This window comes from Oncorhynchus nerka, linkage group LG15 (assembly GCF_034236695.1).
Source record: "Oncorhynchus nerka isolate Pitt River linkage group LG15, Oner_Uvic_2.0, whole genome shotgun sequence".
Lineage (NCBI taxonomy): Eukaryota > Metazoa > Chordata > Actinopteri > Salmoniformes > Salmonidae > Oncorhynchus > Oncorhynchus nerka.
Window position 1 is genome coordinate 17,176,315 of NC_088410.1, and position 23,294 is coordinate 17,199,608.

Genomic DNA, 23,294 nt, shown 5'->3' on the forward strand with positions numbered 1-23,294 from the left:
TCTGACCCAGTACCACTGAAACACAGTTAGACATCACAATGGTATCAGAATTAGAACAAGGTATTTGGCTCACACTTTGTTTAGGGTTTGTCCACACTTTGTTTAGGGTTTGTCCACACTTTGTTTAGGGTTTGTCAACACTTTGTTTATGGTTTGTCCACACTTTGTTGCCATATTGGAAACCACAGATAATCATCACTCAGTGAGGTGTGAAACATAACTATTTAAAGTGAAGTGGAGATGCCTAACAGAACACAAGCAAATGTAATACACATGTCTGTAGATTGACAAACATATAAGTTATGAATGAGACCATACCTGCTACAGACCAGAGAAAGACCACCAACACACTTCCTGTTGTTCTCAAGGACATTGTTGCATCTCCCACCCTGCAGTCTTAGAAACATAAACAACAACTCACTCTATAGCTGGTGAATAACTCCACCTGATACATTGAAGTATAAACTGTAAATGGGGTACAGGGCCTCATTACTGAAAATGAACCAGGCTCATATTGTGTTGTATTGTGCTATATGGTTGTGTTGTGTTGCATGTCTGTCTACATCTGTCTACTTAAACTGACATGATGCAAAAAATACATTTCTAATATATACAGTAGTCATCATCATCATTATAAACAACAACAACATCATCAACAACAATCACTTATTGAACAGATCTGTAGAACTGTAAACACATATTTCTATATTGATTTTTCTGAAGCTGTTTTATTCTCAGATCCACAAATATAGGAGGATAAATGTTCAATCCTCTACGGTCCATCAAGCTGTACAGCAGCCTAAAGACTGACCACCAGGTTCAATGACAGCACCTATCCTCAAGCTGTGAGGCTAAACAGCCAGTGACTAAAGACTGACCACCAGGTTCAATGACAGCACCTATCCCCAAGCTGTGAGGCTAAACAGCCAGTGACTAAAGACTGACCACCAGGTTCAATGACAGCACCTATCCTCAAGCTGTGAGGCTAAACAGCCAGTGACTAAAGACTGACCACCAGGTTCAATGACAGCACCTATCCCCAAGCTGTGAGGTTAAACAGCCAGTGACTAAAGTATGACCACCAGGTTCAATGACAGCACCTATCCCCAAGCTGTGAGGCTAAACAGCCAGTGACTAAAGACTGACCACCAGGTTCAATGACAGCACCTATCATCAAGCTGTGAGGCTAAACAGCCAGTGACTAAAGACTGACCACCAGGTTCAATGACAGCACCTATCCTCAAGCTGTGAGGCTAAACAGCCAGTGACTTTCTCTCTCTCTCTCTCTCTCTCTCTCTCTCTCTCTCTCTCTCTCTCTCTCACACATACACACACATACACAAATGATACATTACCCTCAAGTATTTGACTTATGACTAAAAACAAATAACCAAAAACTATATTTCAAGATATTGTTAAGAGTAGTTACAGAGTGAAGTGAAGAGGAGAGGTCTTGTACATTGAGTCAACTGTCTGGTAGTGAGTGAAAACAAGAAGTAAGTGTTGAAACCTTATAAAAGCAGTCAGAACACAAGTAGTGGATGCAGAACTGTCCTTCCTGTTTATTAAAGACATTAACATGACAACCAGACCAACATGCCAGAAAAGGGCTGTTACTGTAATAGAACAGAAATTGTGTAAAAGACAACTCAGGGCATATATTTATTTTATTTAAAAAATGTGTAAATTTTCACTGTGGTCTTTTATACGACATACAGAACCATGTAAACAATGTGTTGACTAAACTATTCATAACATTAACATTTTAATGACCTACCTTGCACTTCTGAGTTCTGTATATACAGGTCAAAGTTCCATGATGTTATTCAATTAGAACCCATTCAATTTAAACACCCATGACCATCACTCCTAATTAGCTATATCAAAGTAGTACTGAAGGTTCAGTGTTCTAGACTAGAGCTCCACCTACTGGCATCTCAACATTACTGCAGCCTCCAGTCCTCATGATGTCCTCATTCATTTGGGAAGTAATGGGAATAAAATGAATGATGTTCCTGTCATTCCAAGATATTGAGCCCTGCCCATGTCTCTTTGCTTAATAAAGGGTTATATTTTGTGCCTAAAACCCAGTGCAACGATTTTGATGTTAAGGTAGACATGTTCAAGTTTTTTAGAAATATCCGTTTAAGGGAATGCTTTAGCTCCCCTAATTCTGACTTTTTTATTAGACCAATCGCAGAACAGCTCCCCTCCTTTGTAAAGGACACCTATCATTGAATCTCTTGATCCTCTCCCTGAGAATATCTTGTTAGTTACTTTTGACGTTGAGTCGTTATACACAAATATTCCACACGAGGGCGGTATCGAAGTTACGGAACATTTTCTTCCGCAACGTGACCCTAATGGACTACCTTCCAGTGCATGCATTATAACATTGGCTGAAATAGTACTTACACATAACTATTTCATGTTTCTGAATGATTTCTTTATTCAGACGAAGGGTACTGCTATGGGATCCCCCATGGCTCCTAACTATGCTACTTTGTATGTGGGTTACATGGAGAAACAGTCTATTTTCAATCCTCTCAAAAATGTTTTCTTGCCTAACATCATTATTTGGAAACGGTATATTGATGACATTTTTGTTCTATGGAGGAGTGATGCAAAACAGCTCAGGCGTTTTATGCTTTTCTTAACTCCTGCTCTGATCATTTGAGATTTACTATGCAATCTGATACACGTCAAATCACTTTTCTTGATCTTCTGATCTTGTGTGAAGATAATGTTCTATACACTGATCTTTACAGGAAGCCTACTGATCGTAACAGTTTGTTGAGGGCTGATAGTTGTCAACCACTTCCCTTGAAAAATAGTTTGCCTTACAGCCAATACTGTCGAATCAAAAGAATTAGCAAAGAAAAATCAGATTTCGACAGAAATATGGCTGAGACACAAAGAAAGTTCAAGGAGAGTGGCTACAAAATGATCAGATTAATATTGCCATTGAGAAAATTCTAAAAAAGACGCATTCTTGTGTTCTAACTACTCGCTATTCAAAGCGTTCTGAACAAATTAAGGGAATTGTTCACAAACATTGGCACATTCTAAAATCCGATGATAGTCTCGGTAATGTGTTTTCGGACCTTCCCTTGGTCGTATTCTCGCTGGGCAGAAATCTCAGAGACCAATTGGTAAATTCTGATTTACCACCCCAAGATATTCCTGAACAACGTCTATTTGCGCCCCTAATGGATGGAAACTACAAGGGTAATGGCTGTGCTCAATGCAATGGCACTTATAAATGTAGATCATTCAAACACCACCAAATAGGGAAACAGATCCCAATCAAAGGTGTTATCACGTGCTCCACTAAGGCAGTTATTTATCTTATAACTTGTCCTTGTGGTAAAAATGATGTTGGTAAAACAAAGCGCGAATTAAAAGTAGGTATCTCAGAGCATCGTAGCACCATTAGGTGTAAAAACTTTACTTACCCAGTTGCGGCCCACTTCTTGGAGGCAGGCCACTCGATTTCGTCTCTGCGTTATATTGGCATCGAACATGTCACCCTGCCTAGGAGAGGGGTGACCTTGATAATTCATTGTTAAAACGAGAGGCTGCCTAGATCTTTAACTTAAAGACCCTTGCTCCCTTCGGTCTCAACGTAAACTTTGATCTGAAGCCATTCTTGTGAATATTGTGACTTTGCCATTGTAACTGTTTAGAAGCTTGTGTAGTCAAAGTAATGTATGATCGTATGCTATCCATTTGTTGTTTGGATGCTGTTCTTTGTATGCCATTTTAATATTTGATAATTAACCAATGATATTAGGCCACTCTTGGCCATGATTACAGACACCTGTGTCTTTTGACACTACATAACCGAGTCATCCCGCAGTGTTTGTGATTACACCCTGGTGAAGACAGCTTGGTTGTCGAAATGTTGGTAATTACATTTTTGAATCTGAGCTCCAAGTTTTCTACTCCGCTACCCAGCACTTCGCCTAAATAGGTGTGCGTTTCTTTTTCTTCTAGATTGTTCCTGTCATTCCAGCCATTATAATGAGCCCATCCTCCTGTATACCAGCCTCCTCTGTTGTACAGTACTGGTAGAAGCTGTATCTAGGAGAGGCAGGAATGAACATCACCATAGCCTGCTGTACTGACTGTGTGGTCTATGGTAGTCTGCTGTCCATTCATATTGCCATTAGGTTATCAAAAGCAATGTACAGTCTTTGTGCATATATTTTACCTATGGGTGGTCCCGGAACCAAACCCATAACGTTGTAGGTGCCATGTTCTACCAACTGAGCCACAGAGGAACATATTCTGTATGGTCTAATGTGCATATATAGATTTCTGAAATTATTCAGGAGGCCTGTGAGAGGACAGACAGCAAAGCAGAACAGGAAATTTACAGTCAGTGTGTGCATCTAAACCAACAAAACCACAACCCACCATTACGGTGTCTCATGTTAATACTACTCCTAAACACAACCCACCATCACTGTGTCTCATGTTAATACTACTCCTAAACACAACCCACCATCTCTACTACTCCTAAACACAACCCAACTTCACTGTGTCTCATGTTAATACTACTCCTAAACACAACCCACCATCTCTACTACTCCTAAACACAACCCACCATCACTGTGTCTCATGTTAATACTACTCCTAAACACAACCCACCATCACTGTGTCTCATGTTAATACTACTCCTAAACACAACCCACCATCACTGTGTCTCATGTTAATACTACTCCTAAACACAACCCACCATCACTGTGTCTCATGTTAATACTACTCCTAAACACAACACACCATCACTGTGACTCATGTTAATACTACTCCTAAACACAACCCACCATCACTGTGTCTCATGTTAATACTACTCCTAAACACAACCCGCCATCACTGTGTCTCATGTTAATCCTACTCCTAAACACAACCCACCATCACTGTGTCTATACTACTCCTAAAGCTCTTACGAAGCATTCATTCAATCACTCATAACTCTTACTTTAGGCCATTTTCAAAATGTCTCACAACAATCTGTTGCTCTGAGAGCTTTGAAAATAGCATGTACAAGTCTTTATGTGAAACCACATGTACAACGTACATCCCAACTTTGTAGCAGACAATAAAGCTCAATGTATGTCAAAGGTGCCAATAATGTTGGTCGTGACTGTATATCCCACAATCTGATTTATGTGTAAAAATACATTTACACACACACACACACACACACACACACACACACACACACACACACACACACACACACACACACACACACACACAGTTATTCTTGACCCTGTTATACTATGACAGTGAACATGACCCTATTGAATGGAGATCTGGGTGTTACTGGTAAACTCTACTGACCATGTTTTAAACATGTAAATGAATAAACTGAACTAAACTAAACACATGAAAACACAGTCAAGGGTCAGTATTCACAAATTGTATCAGAGTAGGAGAGCTGATCTGGGATCAGTTTAGCCTTTTAGATCATAATTATGTGGACCCTCTGAGACACTTTATGAATACAGGCCCTGATGTAACAACCAAAACACAGTTCAAAATAAACCAACAAGTACAACGATACAGGAAGTCATGTGATGTTTGGCTAAAAACATCAAAACTAAAACTATATTTCAAGATATTGTCAAGTGTACTTACAGAGTGAAGTGAAAGAGAGGTCTTGAACAGTTAGTCAACTTACTGTCAATGCGTGGAAACAAGAAGTATTCTACTGTAAGAGTTAGTAGAAGCAGGCGAAGCCTGTTTGAGTTCTGTGGTTGACACATTTCAAAAGTAGCCTAGTCAGGGCATTAACATGCATGAACAGCATGTCACATACGGGATGTTACTGTATCTAAATAGAAAATGTGCTAAAGTCAGAATACTGTAGTTGCATTTCTTTATTTGAGAGTGGACCTACATGTTTTACAAGAGACAAAATGTGACCCATTCCCATCACTCCTCATCAGCTGGTATTGAAGGTTCCAGAACAGATGAAAGGGAGTATCTTTGGTTCCAGTGTTCTAGACTAGAGCTCTCCCTACTGACATCTCAACATTACTGCAGCTTCCAGGCCTCATATGTCCCTACTAGTGTGATGAAAATATACAAAATAGAAGGTAGAAAATGTCAAAAAATATATATAATAAAACAGTCACGTACGTAAAAGTACTGTGTAATTGGGACTTATGTTGAACTGGTGTTTTAATTGAGTGAACTAGTGATCTCAGCTAGCTTGTTAGCTCCATGGTGCTGCTGTTATTCAGTGATAAACAAGCATTTTTGTGCATCACACAGCTACTCTGAATGTACTGGATTGTGAACAATATGATGTGCTGCCGCTGAATTACAGCAAGACCCCATAGTTAGCTAGTGAGCTAGCTAGTTACCTGTCATCTAGCTATCAACATTAGCTAGCTAGAAACAACAGACAACAGTGAGCTGGCATTATGACAAGGCCAAGGAAATCTGCTCTGAATTTCCAGTGTGTGCTTGTGTGAAAGAGATGTGTTCAGCTCACTGATCTCTTCCTCCTCTTCACTTCGATTGACACTTCACACACTCATTATATATGTCCAGTGTTCTGTCTGGGATCTGTGGTCTGTGCCAGAGGACGACAAATGGGGTAACCCCCCACCCCCAAGCCTCCTGTTCCCTTTTAAAGTAGGGACACAGTCCCTCATCCTCTTCCTTAATCTTCATCATTCTCCTCCCTCTCTACTATCCAGTCGATGCGTGGTGGTCAGGGTGGTCAAGGTGTTCAGGGTTGCCATGGTTTCCTGTCTCTTCCTCTCTGGTCAGGCTTGTCTTTGAAGCAACACTTGTCACCATAGAAACAGCCGGTTGTCCTCCAGAAGAAACACTCGTCACCATTGATGGGAGCCATCCTCCTGGTCCTGGGAGAGAGAGAGACAAACAGTATGAAAACACAAACACCTGCACCTGGGCTAATGCTTCCTCCTTCCATCACTTTGTACATTTCAACAGTTAATATGAGTTGATTGGTAACACTTTAGAATAACTCATAATGATGTTTTGAATGACAGACGGATGTCTGTACCCTGTGGAGGTGTACTGGGAGGCTGAGGAGGTGTTGAGGCCTATAGAGTTGGTCCTCTGAGGAGAGGAGGGGTTCTCTGGACCCAGCGGTCTGTGTACCTGATTACCAGCCTGGTGCTCTCCAGCTCCAGCCCCTGGACAGGAGGACAAACCGCAGGTGCAGTCCAAATACATACAATGGAAGAAATAGCATAGTCCCAAAGTACAATTGAATTAATAGCATTGTCCCAAAGTACGATGAAACCAATAACATTATATTTGGTTTTATTACCGGCTTGTTTTCATTTCCTGACAGAAAGGAGTTGAATCGTTGTACTTTTCTTTCTGTGTTGGACAATGATGATACTATTTATGTGCAAGACTCAAGCTCTACACTGAAGGCTCTTGAATCTGTGTGTCATGCAGAGACGTCTAACTCACCATTGTGATCTCTACAGTGCTGTCAGGTGGACATCAGTAGCAACACCCAGGCTCAAACACTGGTACATTCTTATTCAGAAGACCATTTAAGGAAAACTGCCATTTCATATATTCTCTCTTCTAGCATGAAATGAGAACACATACAAACTCAGATCTCAATCTTGTTTTATGATAACAGTACCGAGAATTAGAACCAAACATGGAAAAAAGCCCATTCAGCCCCTTGATCTTGGAATGTCTTTCCTTGGATGAGTTCAAAGGACAAATAGAGGAACAGGTTGTTGAGACATGTAGCTGTTTCTAGTTGTCAGCCCATGTCTCTAGTTTGCATTACCTTTTTTAAGCCCCCAAAGGCCGCCATTTTAAATAAGAATTTGTTCTTAATTGACTTGCCTGGATAAAATAAAGGTTAAATAAAGATTATCCTAAAAGTGCAATGGAACAAATAGCATCATCCCAAAAGTACAATAGAATCAATCGCATAGCCCTAAGCATGCACTGGAACAAATAGTATAGTCCCAAAAGTACAATGGAACCAATGGCATAGTCCCAAAAGTACAATTGAACCAATGGCATGGTCCCAAAAGTACACACTCCTTAAGTTCAAGCTAAAAATGTAAAGCACATCTCACATAGTTAAATGCATATGACAGCATTAATTTCATCCCACCTCTCACCTTTAGCCTCTCAAAGGTGCAAGTGGACATGTTGGGAGTCTTGAAGTTGACAGAGGCATATAATCTCTCTTGTCGAACTCTGATACTCTCTCTCTCCCCACACCTACAGTAAAGAACATAGAGAGTATCAGAGTTCTACATTCTAACTATATCTCCCCTCACCTACCGCACAGAATGGAGAAGGGGAGAGGAAGGGAGGAGAAAGTCCTGAGGGAGATATAGTCCTGAGGGGAGAAAAGGTCCAACACTGGAATCCTGAGGGAGGAGAGGTCCAACACTGGAATCCTGAGGGGAGGAGAGGTCCAACACTGGAATCCTGAGGGGAGGAGAGATCCAACACTGGAGTCATGAGGGGAGGAGAGGTCCATCACTAGAATCCTGAGGGGAGGAGAGGTCCATCACTAGAATCCTGAGGGGAGGAGAGGGCTAACACTGGAGTCACGAGGGGAGGTCTTCCCCTCAGGAAACATTGTAGCTAAACCTCACAGTAAATCAATGTTTGATATATAGCATGTATTTCTTTATTGTTGAAGTGTTTTGGTTAAATCAGAAATCAAACTACTGTAATAGTGGCTATGCTCCTTGTGGTGGGGTCTGGTAGTGCAGTCTGTGTATACTATGTCCCCTGTGGTGGGGTCTGGTAGTGCAGTCTGTATATATTATGTCCCTGTGGTGGGGTCTGGTAGTGCAGTCTGTGTATACTATGTCCCCTGTGGTGGGGTCTGGTAGTGCAGTCTGTATATATTATGTCCCTGTGGTGGGGTCTGGTAGTGCAGTCTGTATATACTATACCCCTTGTGGCGGGGTCTGGTAGTGCAGCCTGTCTTTACTATGGCGGGGAGACAGAGAGACAGACAGACACACAGACACATGTTTTTAATATACAATTTTAATATACAATTATAATTAATATAACATGTGCTTAAATGTATGTAATGTACTGATTACATTTTTTTAAATAAAATAAAACAATATAGGATTACGTAATATAAAACATAAAAATAAGTAATAATGTCTGACAGCAATACAAAGTAAATCATTAAACACATCAGGAGAAACTTGGCCCAAAAGCTGAACAAATTATAGAAAGCTGTTATCAATATTATCCACATTAGTTACTGAGGAAAGTAGTACTATTGATGTTATAAAACATCTGTATATGGCAAAACCCCATAGAAACAGATCAGAAATGTAATCTTAAACTACAGATAGGAAACAGATTAGGACACAAGAAAAAATATGGAAAAGGGAAAATCCCATTGAAAAAAAGCAGAAGCATAACCCATCCCATTTATCATCATAATAAGAAAATAACAAATATATTCCAGCATTTACTCAAAGCTAAAGTTCCTGGTCTGGAAAACCATCTAGATATGGTTGCAAGAGAATAGAGGTGTGAGGCCTGGCTTTGGATTGGAACCGTAGCTCTTTAGTCCAGCTTCTGTGGTGATTCTCTTCAGTCTAGATGCAGTGGTGATTCTCTTCAGTCCAGATTCAGTGGTGCTTCTCTTCAGTCCAGATGCAGTGGTGGTTCTCTTCAGTCTAGATTCAGTGGTGATTCTCTTCAGTCTAGATTCAGTGGTGATTCTCTTCAATCTAGGATCTGTGGTGCTTCTCTTCAGTCCAGGTTCTGTGGTGATTCTCTTCAATCTAGGATCTGTGGTGGTTCTCTTCAGGCCAGCTTCTGTGGTGATTCTCTTCAGTCCAGGTTCTGTGGTGATTCTCTTCAGTCCAGGTTCTGTGGTGCTTCTCTTAGGTCCAGGTTCTGTGGGGGTTGTCTTCATTCCAGGTTCTGTGGTGGTTCTCTTCATTCCAGGATCTGTAGTGGTTCTCTTCAGTCCAGGCTCTGTGGTGGTTCACTATCTCTCTGAGGGGATGTGTCACTGGGTGAGTCTCTCACATTCTGAACAAACACACACTGAATGAGCACTTTATACACCACTTCATAAAATGACACAAACACACACACCTACTGCCTGGCTGTCACTCTGGTGACCTGGTATTCTTCTTCAGAGCTGTGCACTTGTTACTGTTAGGGTCAGAATGGACACTCTGTAGAGAGAAAGAGAGAGTGAGTGGTGTGGTGTGAGTGAGTGAGTGGTGGTGAGTGAGTGAGTGGTGGTGGTGAGTGAGTGAGTGAGTGAGTGAGTGAGTGAATAAGTGAGGGAGGGAGTGAGGGAGGGGAAATGCATGAGCACTTTGAGACACCTCTATCATTTTCTCTAAACACAAACACATAATAAGATACTTACTGCCAGAGTGTCATAGTCAGGGGACATGGTCTTCATGTTCAGACCTGTGTATGTGTCACTGTTAGGGTCATGGTGGACACTCTGTAGAGGTAGAGGTAGAGGTAGAGGTAGAGAGAGAGAGAGAGAGAGAGAGAGAGAGAGAGAACATGGGAACAGTGAAAATAGTGTGAAAGAGACTGTTGTGATACAGTAGATTAATGTCACCAGGTGTGAAGGTGGAGGTGTAACTGATATAATCACCTGTGTGTCTGTTGTGGCATCACTTCCTCCTGTGTATCTCCTGTAAAGGGGAACAGAGTGAGTTATGCTCTCTACTGACCTCTAGTGGAGGTTAATATACATCTCATATTTAACCCTGGCTAGAAAATCCTCACCTCTTCAGAGTGCAGTAGATGGTGAGGAGCAGAGCTCCAGCAGTCAGGACAGCCCCCACCCAGACCACAGGAACCCAGGGAAACACTGCTGCAGGATTTACTGGGTTTAAGTGTCAAGAGGTTAGAACACATATCTGCTTGTATTTATTATGGATCCCCTTTAGGTCCAGCAAAATTAAGCCAGTTCTACAATTTTAAAACATTACAATACACTCACAATAGATTTCACAACACATTAAGTGTGTGACCTCAGGCCCCTACTCTACTACCACAGATATACAATGTACAATCCATGTGTACATGTGTTTATATTTCATACCTGTCAAATCTGTCATCTCACAGAGCACCAGAAATAGACAGAACATGACATACTTACACATGACATTAATATGGACAGGGATGGAAGTCTCTGTTCCTTTAATGTTTCTAGCTTCACAGTAATATTATATAGAAGATTACCTTGAAACATCATTTCTTATTGAACATCATTTTGTATTGAAGTATTGAAGATGTAACTTTACCTGCTACAATGATCATCAGAGCTGTAGAGTTCATAGATCCTCTTCCATTCTGGGCCTCACAGTAGTATTCTCCTCTGTCCTCAGAGATGATGTTAGTGATGCTGTAACTCTGTCCTGATGCTTTTGGTGAGGTTACGTTCTTCTTGTACCAGGTGTATTTGTCCACAGGTGGGTTGGCATCACTGCTGCAGGTCAGAGTCACTGAACTGCCATCCACTATGTCACCAGAGGGACTGACTGATACTGAGGTGACCTTTGGTCCATCTGATGTAAAAGACAGTGGATTTAAAAAAGATAACTAATTAGGTCAGTTAAAAATGTGATATACATTTTCCACAATTGAAGTTTTCCACACAATTATTTTTAGATTCACCTTCCTACTGAAGATGATCAATTCAAGTATAGTTAACTAAAGGTTTAAACCCCATGTACTCACATCTGACAGTGAGAGTCTCTTCAGCAGAGGGGAGATCCTCATGTCCTTCTACAGAACAGGAGTATCTGCCTGTATCCTCACTGCTGACTGAGAACAGGATATAGACAGGAGAGGAGGTGTTGCTGTTTGGTATAGACTGTCTATTTTTATACCAACTGTATGCTGTGTTGGGGACCAGTGTACATTTGGTTCTACATCTCAGTGTGACATTCTCCCCCTCTGACACAGATGTAGGATCCATCTCCAACACAACATCTAGAGTAAAAGGAAACATATCATTAACATCCTCCTATATATGTCCTCTTATGTGAAATGTAACATTTGGTATTTTTCCATCACATAACACTACTGTGTCTGTATGACTTCCCTTACTAAGGTCATTACAGTAATAGATGTGAGACGACAGATTACCTGTGACAGTCAGGGAGACAGGTGAGCCAGAAAACTTTTCTCCAGATGTTATGAATCTGAACCTGTACCCAGCAGAGTCACTCAATCTCAGGTCTGTGATTCTCAGAGTACAGTCCCTCTCCTTATCCCCAAGGTACTCTATATGACCCTCATACCCTGGCACTGAGCTCAGATCTTCAGCCTCCATACCAGACCATTTAGTAAACCAGAAAGCTTGTTTGATCTCATGATAACTGGGATATGTGTAAGAGCAGGATATGTCCACTGTTGACCCCTTCAAGGCACAAATACTCTGATGGGTGTAAGTCACACTCCAACACTTCTTACCTGAAAGACAAGAAGACAATAGAACACCTTATATAAATCTTTCATTACAATATCTACCGATATACACTGATGTTGTTTATGAAGTAGAAAATCAAACAAGTTTAACAGTTTACATTCGTGACAACCATAATATGAATAATGATCCATATTAATTGATTCATTGGCATAAGTCTCACAACCTGAAACAAACATGTTTGAGATGTTTATTTTTAAAAACACACTCACACACTGCAGGAGAGAAGAGATTATCATAGCCTTTTACAGCACAGGAGTAACTGTCTGCATCACTAAAGGAGTCTGAGTCCAGGCTGGAAGTGTCCTCCTTTACCCTGGTATCGTTCTTGTACCAGATGTAGGTGGGGTTGTCAGTCAGAGTACAGGTGGTGATACAGGTCAGTGTCCTCTTCCCTGCCTCTGTGGCAGGAGTCACCTTCACCTGCAGGTCTGAATACAGAGTAAATGACAATAACATAATTAAGTATTAAGTATAAAATATAAAGAAACCAACAGTGAATACATCTATCAGTATGATCATTTGTTCAGTGTTACCTGTGACAGTCAGAGTTGTTCCAGGGAAACTGTGTCCCCATCTTGATGTCTGTGTGTTGAATATGAACTTGTACTCAGCAGAGTCCTCCTCTCTCAGATCTGTGATTCTCAGATCTGTGATTCTCAGGGTGGAGCGACCTCTCTCCTTCTCTCCAACATACTCCACACGACCTGCATACCCTGGGTCTGTGGTTAGGTCCTCAGGGATCAACTCATCCCTCCACCTAGATCTCTGTTTAGGACTAAACCAGAGTGATGATGTGACAGTATCATAACCACTGCCATAAGTACAGGATATGTCCACTGTTGACCCCTTCAAGACACAGATTGTCCTCTTGGTGTAAGTCACTCTGTTGCAGTCCTGACCCTGGACACCTGAAATATAATGGAATCACATGAGTACATTATACAGTATTTTCAGTTATTTTCAGAAATGAATTAAATTCTGTATACATGCTGTATGAGATTCCATATTAGATTCCCACTCACACACTGCAGGAGAGTGGAGGTCCTCATGGCCTTTTACAGCACAGGAATAACTGTCTTCATAGTTACTGGAGACTGGGTCTTTGTACTGGGGGGAGGTGCTCTCATCTAGATGTTGTCCGTTCTTGTACCAGATGTAGGTGGGGTTGTCAGTCAGAGTACAGGTGGTACTACAGGTCAGTGTCTTATCCTGATATCCACCAGTCACCTTCACCTGAAGACCTGGAGAAAAAACAATATCACTGTAAATCCCTTTATAACTGACTTATCACTCTAATACAAAGATGGAAGAAATCCTATGTTATACAGACATAAACACAAACCAAGACATTTATCCTGAACTAAATGGAATTCAACAGTTTAACTATATTGAATGTAACTGTACCTGTGACAGACAGAGTGACTCCAGGTTTGCCAGTATATCTCCATTTCCCAGTCTGATCTGTAAATCTGAATGTGTATGTAGCTGAGTCACTCTCTCTCAGGTCTGTGATTGTCAGGATGTGACCATTCTCTTCATCCTCACGGTACGTCACACGTCCTTTGTAGTCTGGGTCATCCTTCAGACTCACATAATTCTCCTCAGCATCATATTTGTTGAACCAGAAGGTTGTTGTGATTGTATAGCCACTGGGATATGTGTAAGAGCAGGTCAGCTCCACTGATGACCCCTTAAAGGTACAGATACTCTGAGTGGTGTATGTAACACTCCAGCCATCCTGACCCAGTACCACTGAAACACAGTCACACAACACAATGGTATCAGAATTAAGCCAAGGCCAATTGGCTCACACTGAAAGTAGGGTTTGTTCACACGTTGTTGCTGTAGTTGCTGAGTGTGAGTGGAAACCACAGATAAGCATCACTCAGTGAGGTGTGAAAGATAACTATTTAAGTGAAGTGGAGACGCCTAACAGAACACACCAGAATAACATTATGATTCTTATCCTTTTAGAAATGTCTGTAGATTGTTAAACAGAGCAACTAAAAGATAAGAATGAGACCATACTGTAATGGTTTTCCTCCTCTTCGTCTGAAGAGGAGAGGCGAGAAGGATCGGAGGACCAATATGCGGCGTGGTAAGTGTCCATGGTTGTTTATTAAAACACATAAACTGAACACTCCATACAAAACAATAAACGCAACGTGAAATAACGAAAACCTAAACAGTCCTATCTGGTGCAAACACAGAGACAGGAACAATCACCCACAAACAAACAGTGAAACCCAGGCTACCTAAGTATGATTCTCAATCAGAGACAACTAACGACACCTGCCTCTGATTGAGAACCATACTAGGCCGAACACAGAAAAACAACCTAGACAGACAAAACATAGAATGCCCACCCAACTCACGTCCTGACCAACTAATTAACACAATGACTAGGGTCAGAACGTGACACATACCTGCTACAGACCAGACAAAGACCCCCAACACACTTCCTGCTGTTCTCAAGGCCATTGTTGCATCTCCCACCCTGCAGTCCTAGAAACATAAACAACAACTCACTCTATAGCTGGTGAATAACTCCACCTGATACATTGAAGTATAAACTGTAAATGGGGTACAGGGCCTCATTACTGAAAATGAACCAGGCTCATATTGTGTTGTGTTGTGCTATATGGTTGTCTATGTGAATACTGTCTGTCTGTAAGTCTATGTATGTAATGTGTGTGATGTGTTGCATGTCTGTCTACATCTGTCTATTTAAGATGAGATGCTGTATGATGCAAAACACTGTCCTAATGGATACAATAAAGTCATCATCATCATCATCATCATCATCATCATCAACAACAACAACAATATTACAAAACAACATAATATAACAAACACATATTCTACATTGATTATTCAGAAGCTGTTTTCGTCTCAGAACCCCAAATATAGGAGGAAAAATTGTCCATCTTTTACGATCCGTCAAGCTGAACAGCAGCCTAAAGACTGACCACCAGGGTGAATGATAGCTGCTATCACCAAGCTGTACAGCAGCCTAAAGACTGACCACCAGGTTGAATGATAGCTGCTATCACCAAGCTGAACAGCAGCCTAAAGACTGACCACCAGATTGAATGATAGCTGCTATCACCAAGCTGTACAGCAGCCTAAAGACTGACCACCAGGTTGAATGATAACTGCTATCACCAAGCTGTACAGCAGCCTAAAGACTGACCACCAGGTTGAATGATAACTGCTATCACCAAGCTGAACAGCAGCCTAAAGACTGACCACCAGGTTGAATGATAGCTGCTATCACCAAGCTGTACAGCAGCCTAAAGACTGACCACCAGGTTGAATGATAGCTGCTATCACCAAGCTGTACAGCAGCCTAAAGACTGACCACCAGGTTGAATGATAGCTGCTATCACCAAGCTGTACAGCAGCCTAAAGACTGACCACCAGGTTGAATGATAGCTGCTATCACCAAGCTTTACAGCAGCCTAAAGACTGACCACCAGGTTGAATGATAGCTGCTATCACCAAGCTCTGAGGATAAACAGCAAGTGACACACACACACACACACACACTTTCTTTAAGGGGGAGGCTCAGCTTCAATATTGCAGATTGATTGTGGCTTCAATCAATGTAATTGTCTGAATCATTTCCAATTCCCTATTTATCATTTTTGTAAATATATACAATATATATCAAAGATAAATATATATATACATTATATTTAATATATACTAATATACTGTATATATACAGTATATATCATATAAATATATATATATACAGTATACATCTTCCAAAGATCATTTGTAAAAATGCTAATAACTTCACAGATCTTCATTGTAAAGGGTTTAAACACTGTTTCCTATGCTTGTTCAATGAACCATAAACAATTAATGAACATGCACCTGCAGAACAATCGTTAAGACACTAACAGCTTACATACTATAGGCAATTAAGGTCACAGTTATGAAAACTTACTGACTCTGAAAAACAGCAAAAGAAAGATGCCCAAGGTACCTGCTCATCTGCGTGAACGTGCCTTAGGCATTCTGCAAGGAGGCATGAGGACTGCAGATGTGGCCAGGGCAAAAAATTGCAATGTCCGTACTGTGAGACGCCTAAGACAGCGCTACAGGAAGACAGGATGGACAGCTGATCATCCTCCCAGTAGCAGACCACGTGTAACAACACCTGCACAGGATCGGTTCAGTATTCATCACTGCCAGAGTTATTATCTATATAGTGCTAGTTCTATTTCTGTTGTTTTCATTACCATTTTTCATCATTTTATTTCACTAGTATTTGGAATAAACTAACCCCAATTCCTCTCCTCTAATTGGAGTAAACTAACCCCACCTCCCCTCCTCTAATTGGAGTAAACTAACCCCACCCCCCCTCCTCTAATTGGAGTAAACTAACCCCACCCCTCCTCCACTAATTGGAGTAAACTAACCCCACCCCTCCTCCACTAATTGGAGTAAACTAACCCCACCCCTCCTCCTCTAATTGGAGTAAACTAACCCCACCCCTCCTCCTCTAATTGGAGTAAACTAACCCCACCTCCCCTCCTCTAATTGGAGTAAACTAACCCCACCCCCTCCTCTAATTGGAGTAAACTAACCCCACCCCCTCCTCTAATTGGAGTAAACTAACCCCACCCCTCCTCCTCTAATTGGAGTAAACTAACCCCACCCCCTCCTCTAATTGGAATTAACTAACCCCACCCCTCCTCCTCTAATTGGAGTAAACTAACCCCACCCCCTCCTCTAATTGGAGTAAACTAACCCCACCCCCTCCTCTAATTGGAGTAAACTATCCCCACCTCCCCTCCTCTAATTGGAGTAAACTAACCCCACCTCCCCTCCTCTAATTGGAGTAAACTAACCCCACCCCCTCCTCTAATTGGAGTAAAATAACCCCACCCCCTCCTCTAATTGGAGTAAACTAACCCCACCCCCTCCTCTAATTGGAGTAAACTAATGATAAACAACACAGACAAAATGTTTTGTTCATTCCTGGTGGGGACCAAAACATCTATTCCCATTCAAAATGTTTTTCCTAACTACTATCCCTAATCTTAATCCTAACCCCTAAACCTAAATCTAACTCGAAAATTAACCCTCAAACAAAAATATAATTTTTTCCTTGTGTGGACCAGTGAAATGTACCCACTTGTCCAACTTTTCCTTGTTTTTCTGGACTTCTGGTCCAAGGATAGTAAAACCGCACACACACACACACACACACACACACACACACACACACACACACACACACACACACACACACACACACACACACACACCACTGTTGGTTATTGTGTTTAGTACTGGTACCTAATAATAATGTCCTCAATAATGTTGGGTCAATAACAACATAATAAACTAATGAAACACAACACTGGCTAGTACTTGACCAAGTCACATTTAACACACAAACACTGATGTCTATAGTAGTATAAGCCACTATTATATTATGTTACAATGTTGGCCCTTGTGTACAGCAGAGGAGGCTGGTGATAGAAGGAGATGGTGCTGCAGTGGATGCTAATTTGTGTTTTTTATGCTGGTCTTAACTTTGTTTTGTTCTTAATGTCTCTGCCATCATGTTGTAATAGGTCTGGGTGTAGCTGGTGCAGAGGAGTCAGGCGCAGGACAGCAGAGATAAATAATACACATCATTTTACTCAAGACTTAAAAATAGTCAATAATACCTAGCCCACAATACGGACCGTAAATACAACAAACAATCACTCACAAACAAACATGGAGGACAGAGGGTTAAATAATGAACAAGTAATTGAGGGAGTGAAACCAGGTGTGTAAGACAAGGACAAAACAAATGGAAAATGAAAGTGGATCGGTGATGGCTAGAAGGCTGGTGACGTCGATCACCAAACGCCGCCCGAACAAGGAGAGGGACCGACTTCGGTGGAAGTCGTGACACATTTCCTTTGGCCTACAGCTTCTAAACATCACAACAGTGATCACTAAACTTGATTTGGACTGAAATTTCAACTTCAACGAGTCTGCAACTTACTCCGGACCAGACCCTGATCCCCGGCAACCCTGATCCCCGGTAGCCGTGAGTCAAGCGAGCAGGCATCCTGACGAGATTACGTCGGTGATCAAATAGACCAACAAATAGACCAACAAACTGGATGAGCTCGAAGACTATTCTGTCAACGGAACCTGAATAACTGTAATATATGTTTCTCAGAGTTGTGGCTGAACGTGGATTTACATCATGGATTTACATTGTGGATTTAAATCTTGCTGATTTGTCTACACTCTTAGAAAACAAATGGTGCTATCTAGAACCTAAAAGGGTTATTTGGTTCTCCCCATAGGAGAACACTTTGAAGAACTATTTTGGTTTCCAGGTAGAACACTTTTGGGTTCCATGTAGAACCCTTTCCACAGAGGGTTCTACATGGAACACAAAAAGGTTCTACCTGGAACCAAAAATAAAAATAATTCTACATAGAACCAAAAACGGTGCTCCTATGAGGACAGCCGAAGTACACTTTTGGATCCTCACCTGTCCAACAAGGCGGAACAACACTCTAGTTCACCTATACTCTACACATGAATAAAAGGCCCTCCCTTGCCCTCTCTCTGGCAAATCAGACCATACCTTTGTCCTCCTGCTTCCTGCCTACAAGCTAATACTCAAACAGGACGTACATTTACATTTACATTTAAGTCATTTAGCAGACGCTCTTATCCAGAGCGACTTACAAATTGGTGCATTCACCTTATGACATCCAAGAGTACCAAAGACCACGTCTTTCACCGCTTCATTAATAAGTGCATCGCCGACATTGTCACCACAGTGACCTACAGACGTACCAACCAGAAGCCATGGATTACAGGCAACATCTGCACATAGCTAAAGGCTGGAGCTTCCGCTTTCAAGGAACGGGACACTAATCCGGACGGTTAAAGAAGTTCTGCTACGACCTCCGATGAGCAATCAAACCGGAAACGCGTCAATACAGGACTAAGGCTGAATCCTACTATGCTGGCTCTGAAGCGAGAAGCATGCGGCTGGGCTTGTAAACTATCATGGATTACAAAGGGAAATCCAGCCGCGAGCTGCCCAGTGACACAAGTCCACCAGACGAGCTACAGTAAGTTACTTCTATGCTCGCTTAGTCTATTATCGCTCCTGATGCCTAGTCACTTTACCCCTCCCTATGGGGCAGCAGGTAGCCTAGCGGTTAAGAGCATTGGGCCAGTAAAGGTTGCTGTTTTGACTTCCTGAACTGGCAAAAGCAGTAAATTCTGCAGTTCTGCCCTTGATCAAGGCAGTTAACCCACAACAACAACTGCTCCCGGGCATCGATTACGTCCATTAATACAGCCCCACACACCTCTCTGATTCAGAGGGTTGAATTAAATGTAGAAGACACATTTCAGTTGAATGCATTCAGTTGTGCAACTGACTAGGTAACCCCCTTTCCCTTATATGTATGTACATAAACACCTCATTACCTCGTACCCCTGCACATCAACTCTGTACTGTGAAACAGATGTTATTTTTACTCGTTATTGATATTCGTTATTCTCTCTGTATTTATTCCTTGTGTCACTATTTCCCTCAAAACATTTATACAGTGGAAGTATTCAGACCCCTTTACTTTTTTCTACATTTTGTTACGTTACAGCCTTATTCTAAAATGGATTAAATAAACAATTTCCCTCATCATTCTACCGTAATTTCTGGACTATAAGCCGCTACTTTATTCACACACTTTGAACCTCGCGGTTTATTCAATGACGCGGCTAATTTATGGATTTTCCCGCTTTCACAAGATTCATGCCGCCAAAAAACTGAGCACCGTCACATAATGTGACGTAAATCGAGCGCTCAAACTTCCCATCATTCTGATTACGGTAGTCATTTTGTCACCCTCATCATGGCAAAGACACGGTGAAATGCATATGATGCAGCTTTCAAGTTGAAGGCGATAAATCTGGCTGTTGGAAAAGGAAATAGTGCTGCTGCACGGGGCTTGGCCTTAATGAGTCGATGATAAGACGTTGGAAACAGCAGCGTGAGGAACTGACTCGGTGCAGAAAGACAACAAAAGCTTTCAGAGGGAAGAAAAGCAGATGGCCCAAAGTATTTGCAGCCGCTCGACATCAGTGTAAATCGTGCATTTAAGGTGGCGCTCCTTGTTCAGTGGGAGGCTTGGATGACAAGTGGGGAGAAATCCTTCACTAAAACGGGCCGCAGGCGAAGAGCAACTTATGGTCAAGTCTGTCAGTGGGTCCTGACAGCGTGGAGCATTGTCAAAAAATCCACTATCATCAACGGGTTTCGAAAGGCTGGACTGCTGCATGTTGAAGAGGACAGCATGAGCTCAGCGGGGTATTTGCCTCCGGATGAAAGTGACGAGAGCGACAATGAAAACGATCCAACATCGGATGAAGCAATTCTGAGGCTATTCAACTCCGACACCGAAGGAGATGACTTCAGTGGTTTCAGTGCACAGGAGGAGGAAGATAGTGACCAATGACTTTCTTGGTAGGCTACTGTTTTAATTTTTGTTACAAGCTGTGGTTCGTTAAAGCCTATTTATTTTTGTAACAAGCCGTGTTTCGTTTCAAGGCTGTGTAAAGTTAATTTGTTTCAATGTACCGATAGACACCTGCGGCTTATAGACATGTGCGGCTTATTTATGTACAAAATACATATTTTTTAATAATTCAGTGGGTGCGGTTTATATTCAGGTGCGCTTAATAGTCCAGCAATTACGGTAAACACAATACACCATAAAGACAAATCATAATCTGTTTTTTGAATTTACATAAGTATAAATAACCTTTGTTATGAGACTCGAAATTGAGCTCAGGTGCATCCTGTTCCCATTCATTATCTTTCAAATGTGATTGGAGTCCACCTGTGGTGAATTCAATTGATTGGACATGATTTGAAAGTAAATGTCAGAGCAAAAAGCAAGCCATGACGTCGAAGAAATTGTCCGTAGAGCTCCGAGACAGGATTGGGTCTTGGCAAAGAACTCGGGAAGGGTATAAAAAAGTCTGCACTATTGAAGGTCCCCAAGAACACAGTGGCCTCCATCATTCTTAAATGGAAGAATGGAGAAATCGGGGGAGAAGGGCCTTGGTCAGGTAGGTGACCAAGAACCCGATGGTCACTCTGACAGAGCGCCAGTGTTCCTCTGTGGAGATGGGAGAACCTTCCAGAAGGACAACCATCTCTGCAGCACTCCACCAATCAGGCCTTTATGGTCAAGTGGCCAGATGGAAGCCACTCCTCAGTAAAAGGCACATGACAGCAAGCTTGAACCTTGCCTAAAGGCACCTAAATGAGATTCTCTGGTCTGATGAAACCAAGATGGAACTCTTTGGCCTGAATAGCCAAGTGTCACGTCTGGAGGTAACCTGGTACATCCCTACGATGAAGCATGGTGGTGGCAGCATAATGCTGTGGGGATGTTTTTCAGCAACAGGGACTGGTAGACTAGTCAGGATCGAGGGAAAGATGAACGGAGCAAAGTACAGAGAGATCTGTGATGAAATCCTGCTCCAGAGCATGCATTACATTCCAACAAGACAACAACACTAAGCACATAGCCAAGAGAGTGGCTTTGGGACAAGTCTCTGAATGTCCTTTAGTGGCCCATCCAGAGGCAGGACATACCTGATGGAACATCTCTGGAGAGACCTGAAAATAGCTGTGCAGCGACGCTCCCCATCCAACCTGACAGAGCTTGAGAGGATCTGCAGAGAAGAATTAGAGAAACTCCCCAAATTCAAGTTTTCTACACTTGTTGCATCATACACAAGAAGACTCAAGGCTGTAATTGCTGACAAGGTGCTTCAACAAAGTACTGAGTAAAAGATCTTAATACTTATGGAAATGTGATATTTCAGTTTAACATTTTTTATAAATGTGCAAAAATGCCTAAAAAACTGTTTTTGCTTTTATCATTATGGGGTATTGTGTTTAGATTGATGAGGGGGGAAAAACCATTTAATCCATTTTAGTATAAGGCTGTAACGTAACAAAATATGGAAAAAGTCAGGGGGTCTGAATACTTTCAGAATGCTCTGTATTTTTATCTTTAACTCTGCATTGTTGGAAAGGACCCGTTTAGTCAGCATTTCAACCCACCTTCACTGTGTCTCATGTTAATACTACTCCTAAACACAACCCACCATCACTGTGTCTGTAATGTAACAAAAAGTGGGAAAAGAATAGGGGTCTGAATACTTTTCACAATCCACCATCACTGTGTCTCATGTTAATACTACTCCTAAACACAACCCACCATCACTGTGTCTCATGTTCATACTACTCCTAAACACAACCCACCATCACTGTGTCTCATGTTAATACTACTCCTAAACACAACCCACCATCACTGTGTCTCATGTTAATACTACTCCTAAACACTGTCTCATGTCAATACTGCTCCTAAACACAACCCACCTTCACTGTCTCATGTTAATACTACTCCTAAACACAACCCACCATCACTGTCTCATGTTAATACTACTCCTACACAACCCACCATCACTGTCTCATGTTAATACTACTCCTAAACACAACCACCATCACTGTGTCTCATGTTGATACTACTCCTAAACACAACCCACCATCACTGTGTCTCATGTTAATACTACTCCTAAACACAACCCACCATCACTGTCTCATGTTAATACTACTCCTAAACACAACCCACCATCACTGTCTCATGTCAATACTACTCCTAAACACAACCCACCATCACTGTCTCATGTCAATACTACTCCTAAACACAACCCACCATCACTGTGTCTCATGTTCATACTACTCCTAAAC

The 23,294-nt window shown here is 41.7% G+C and overlaps 1 protein-coding gene across 3 annotated transcripts; it reads right to left on the minus strand.

The window, feature by feature from the left end:
* Positions 1-8,881: 8,881 nt before the first annotated feature.
* LOC115124672 (sialoadhesin-like) lies at positions 8,882-16,768 on the minus strand. 3 transcript variants are annotated; one of them, XM_065001110.1, is made up of 14 exons: positions 16,476-16,768; positions 14,908-14,986; positions 13,886-14,233; positions 13,504-13,722; positions 13,015-13,389; positions 12,691-12,909; positions 12,139-12,465; positions 11,728-11,982; positions 11,292-11,555; positions 10,771-10,858; positions 10,637-10,676; positions 10,397-10,477; positions 10,114-10,196; positions 8,882-10,011 (listed from the first exon to the last, which is right to left on the minus strand). In XM_065001110.1, exons 2-13 carry the CDS (start codon positions 14,960-14,962, stop codon positions 10,128-10,130), a joined length of 2,340 nt encoding a protein of 779 aa, XP_064857182.1. In that variant the 5' UTR covers positions 14,963-14,986; positions 16,476-16,768; the 3' UTR covers positions 8,882-10,011; positions 10,114-10,127. The 3 variants fall into 3 exon arrangements, with proteins under 3 accessions (XP_064857182.1, XP_064857181.1, XP_064857180.1); XM_065001109.1 differs by having other exon boundaries at positions 10,118-10,196; positions 10,771-10,870; XM_065001108.1 differs by having other exon boundaries at positions 8,883-10,011; positions 10,771-10,870; positions 16,476-16,767.
* Positions 16,769-23,294: the final 6,526 nt, after the last annotated feature.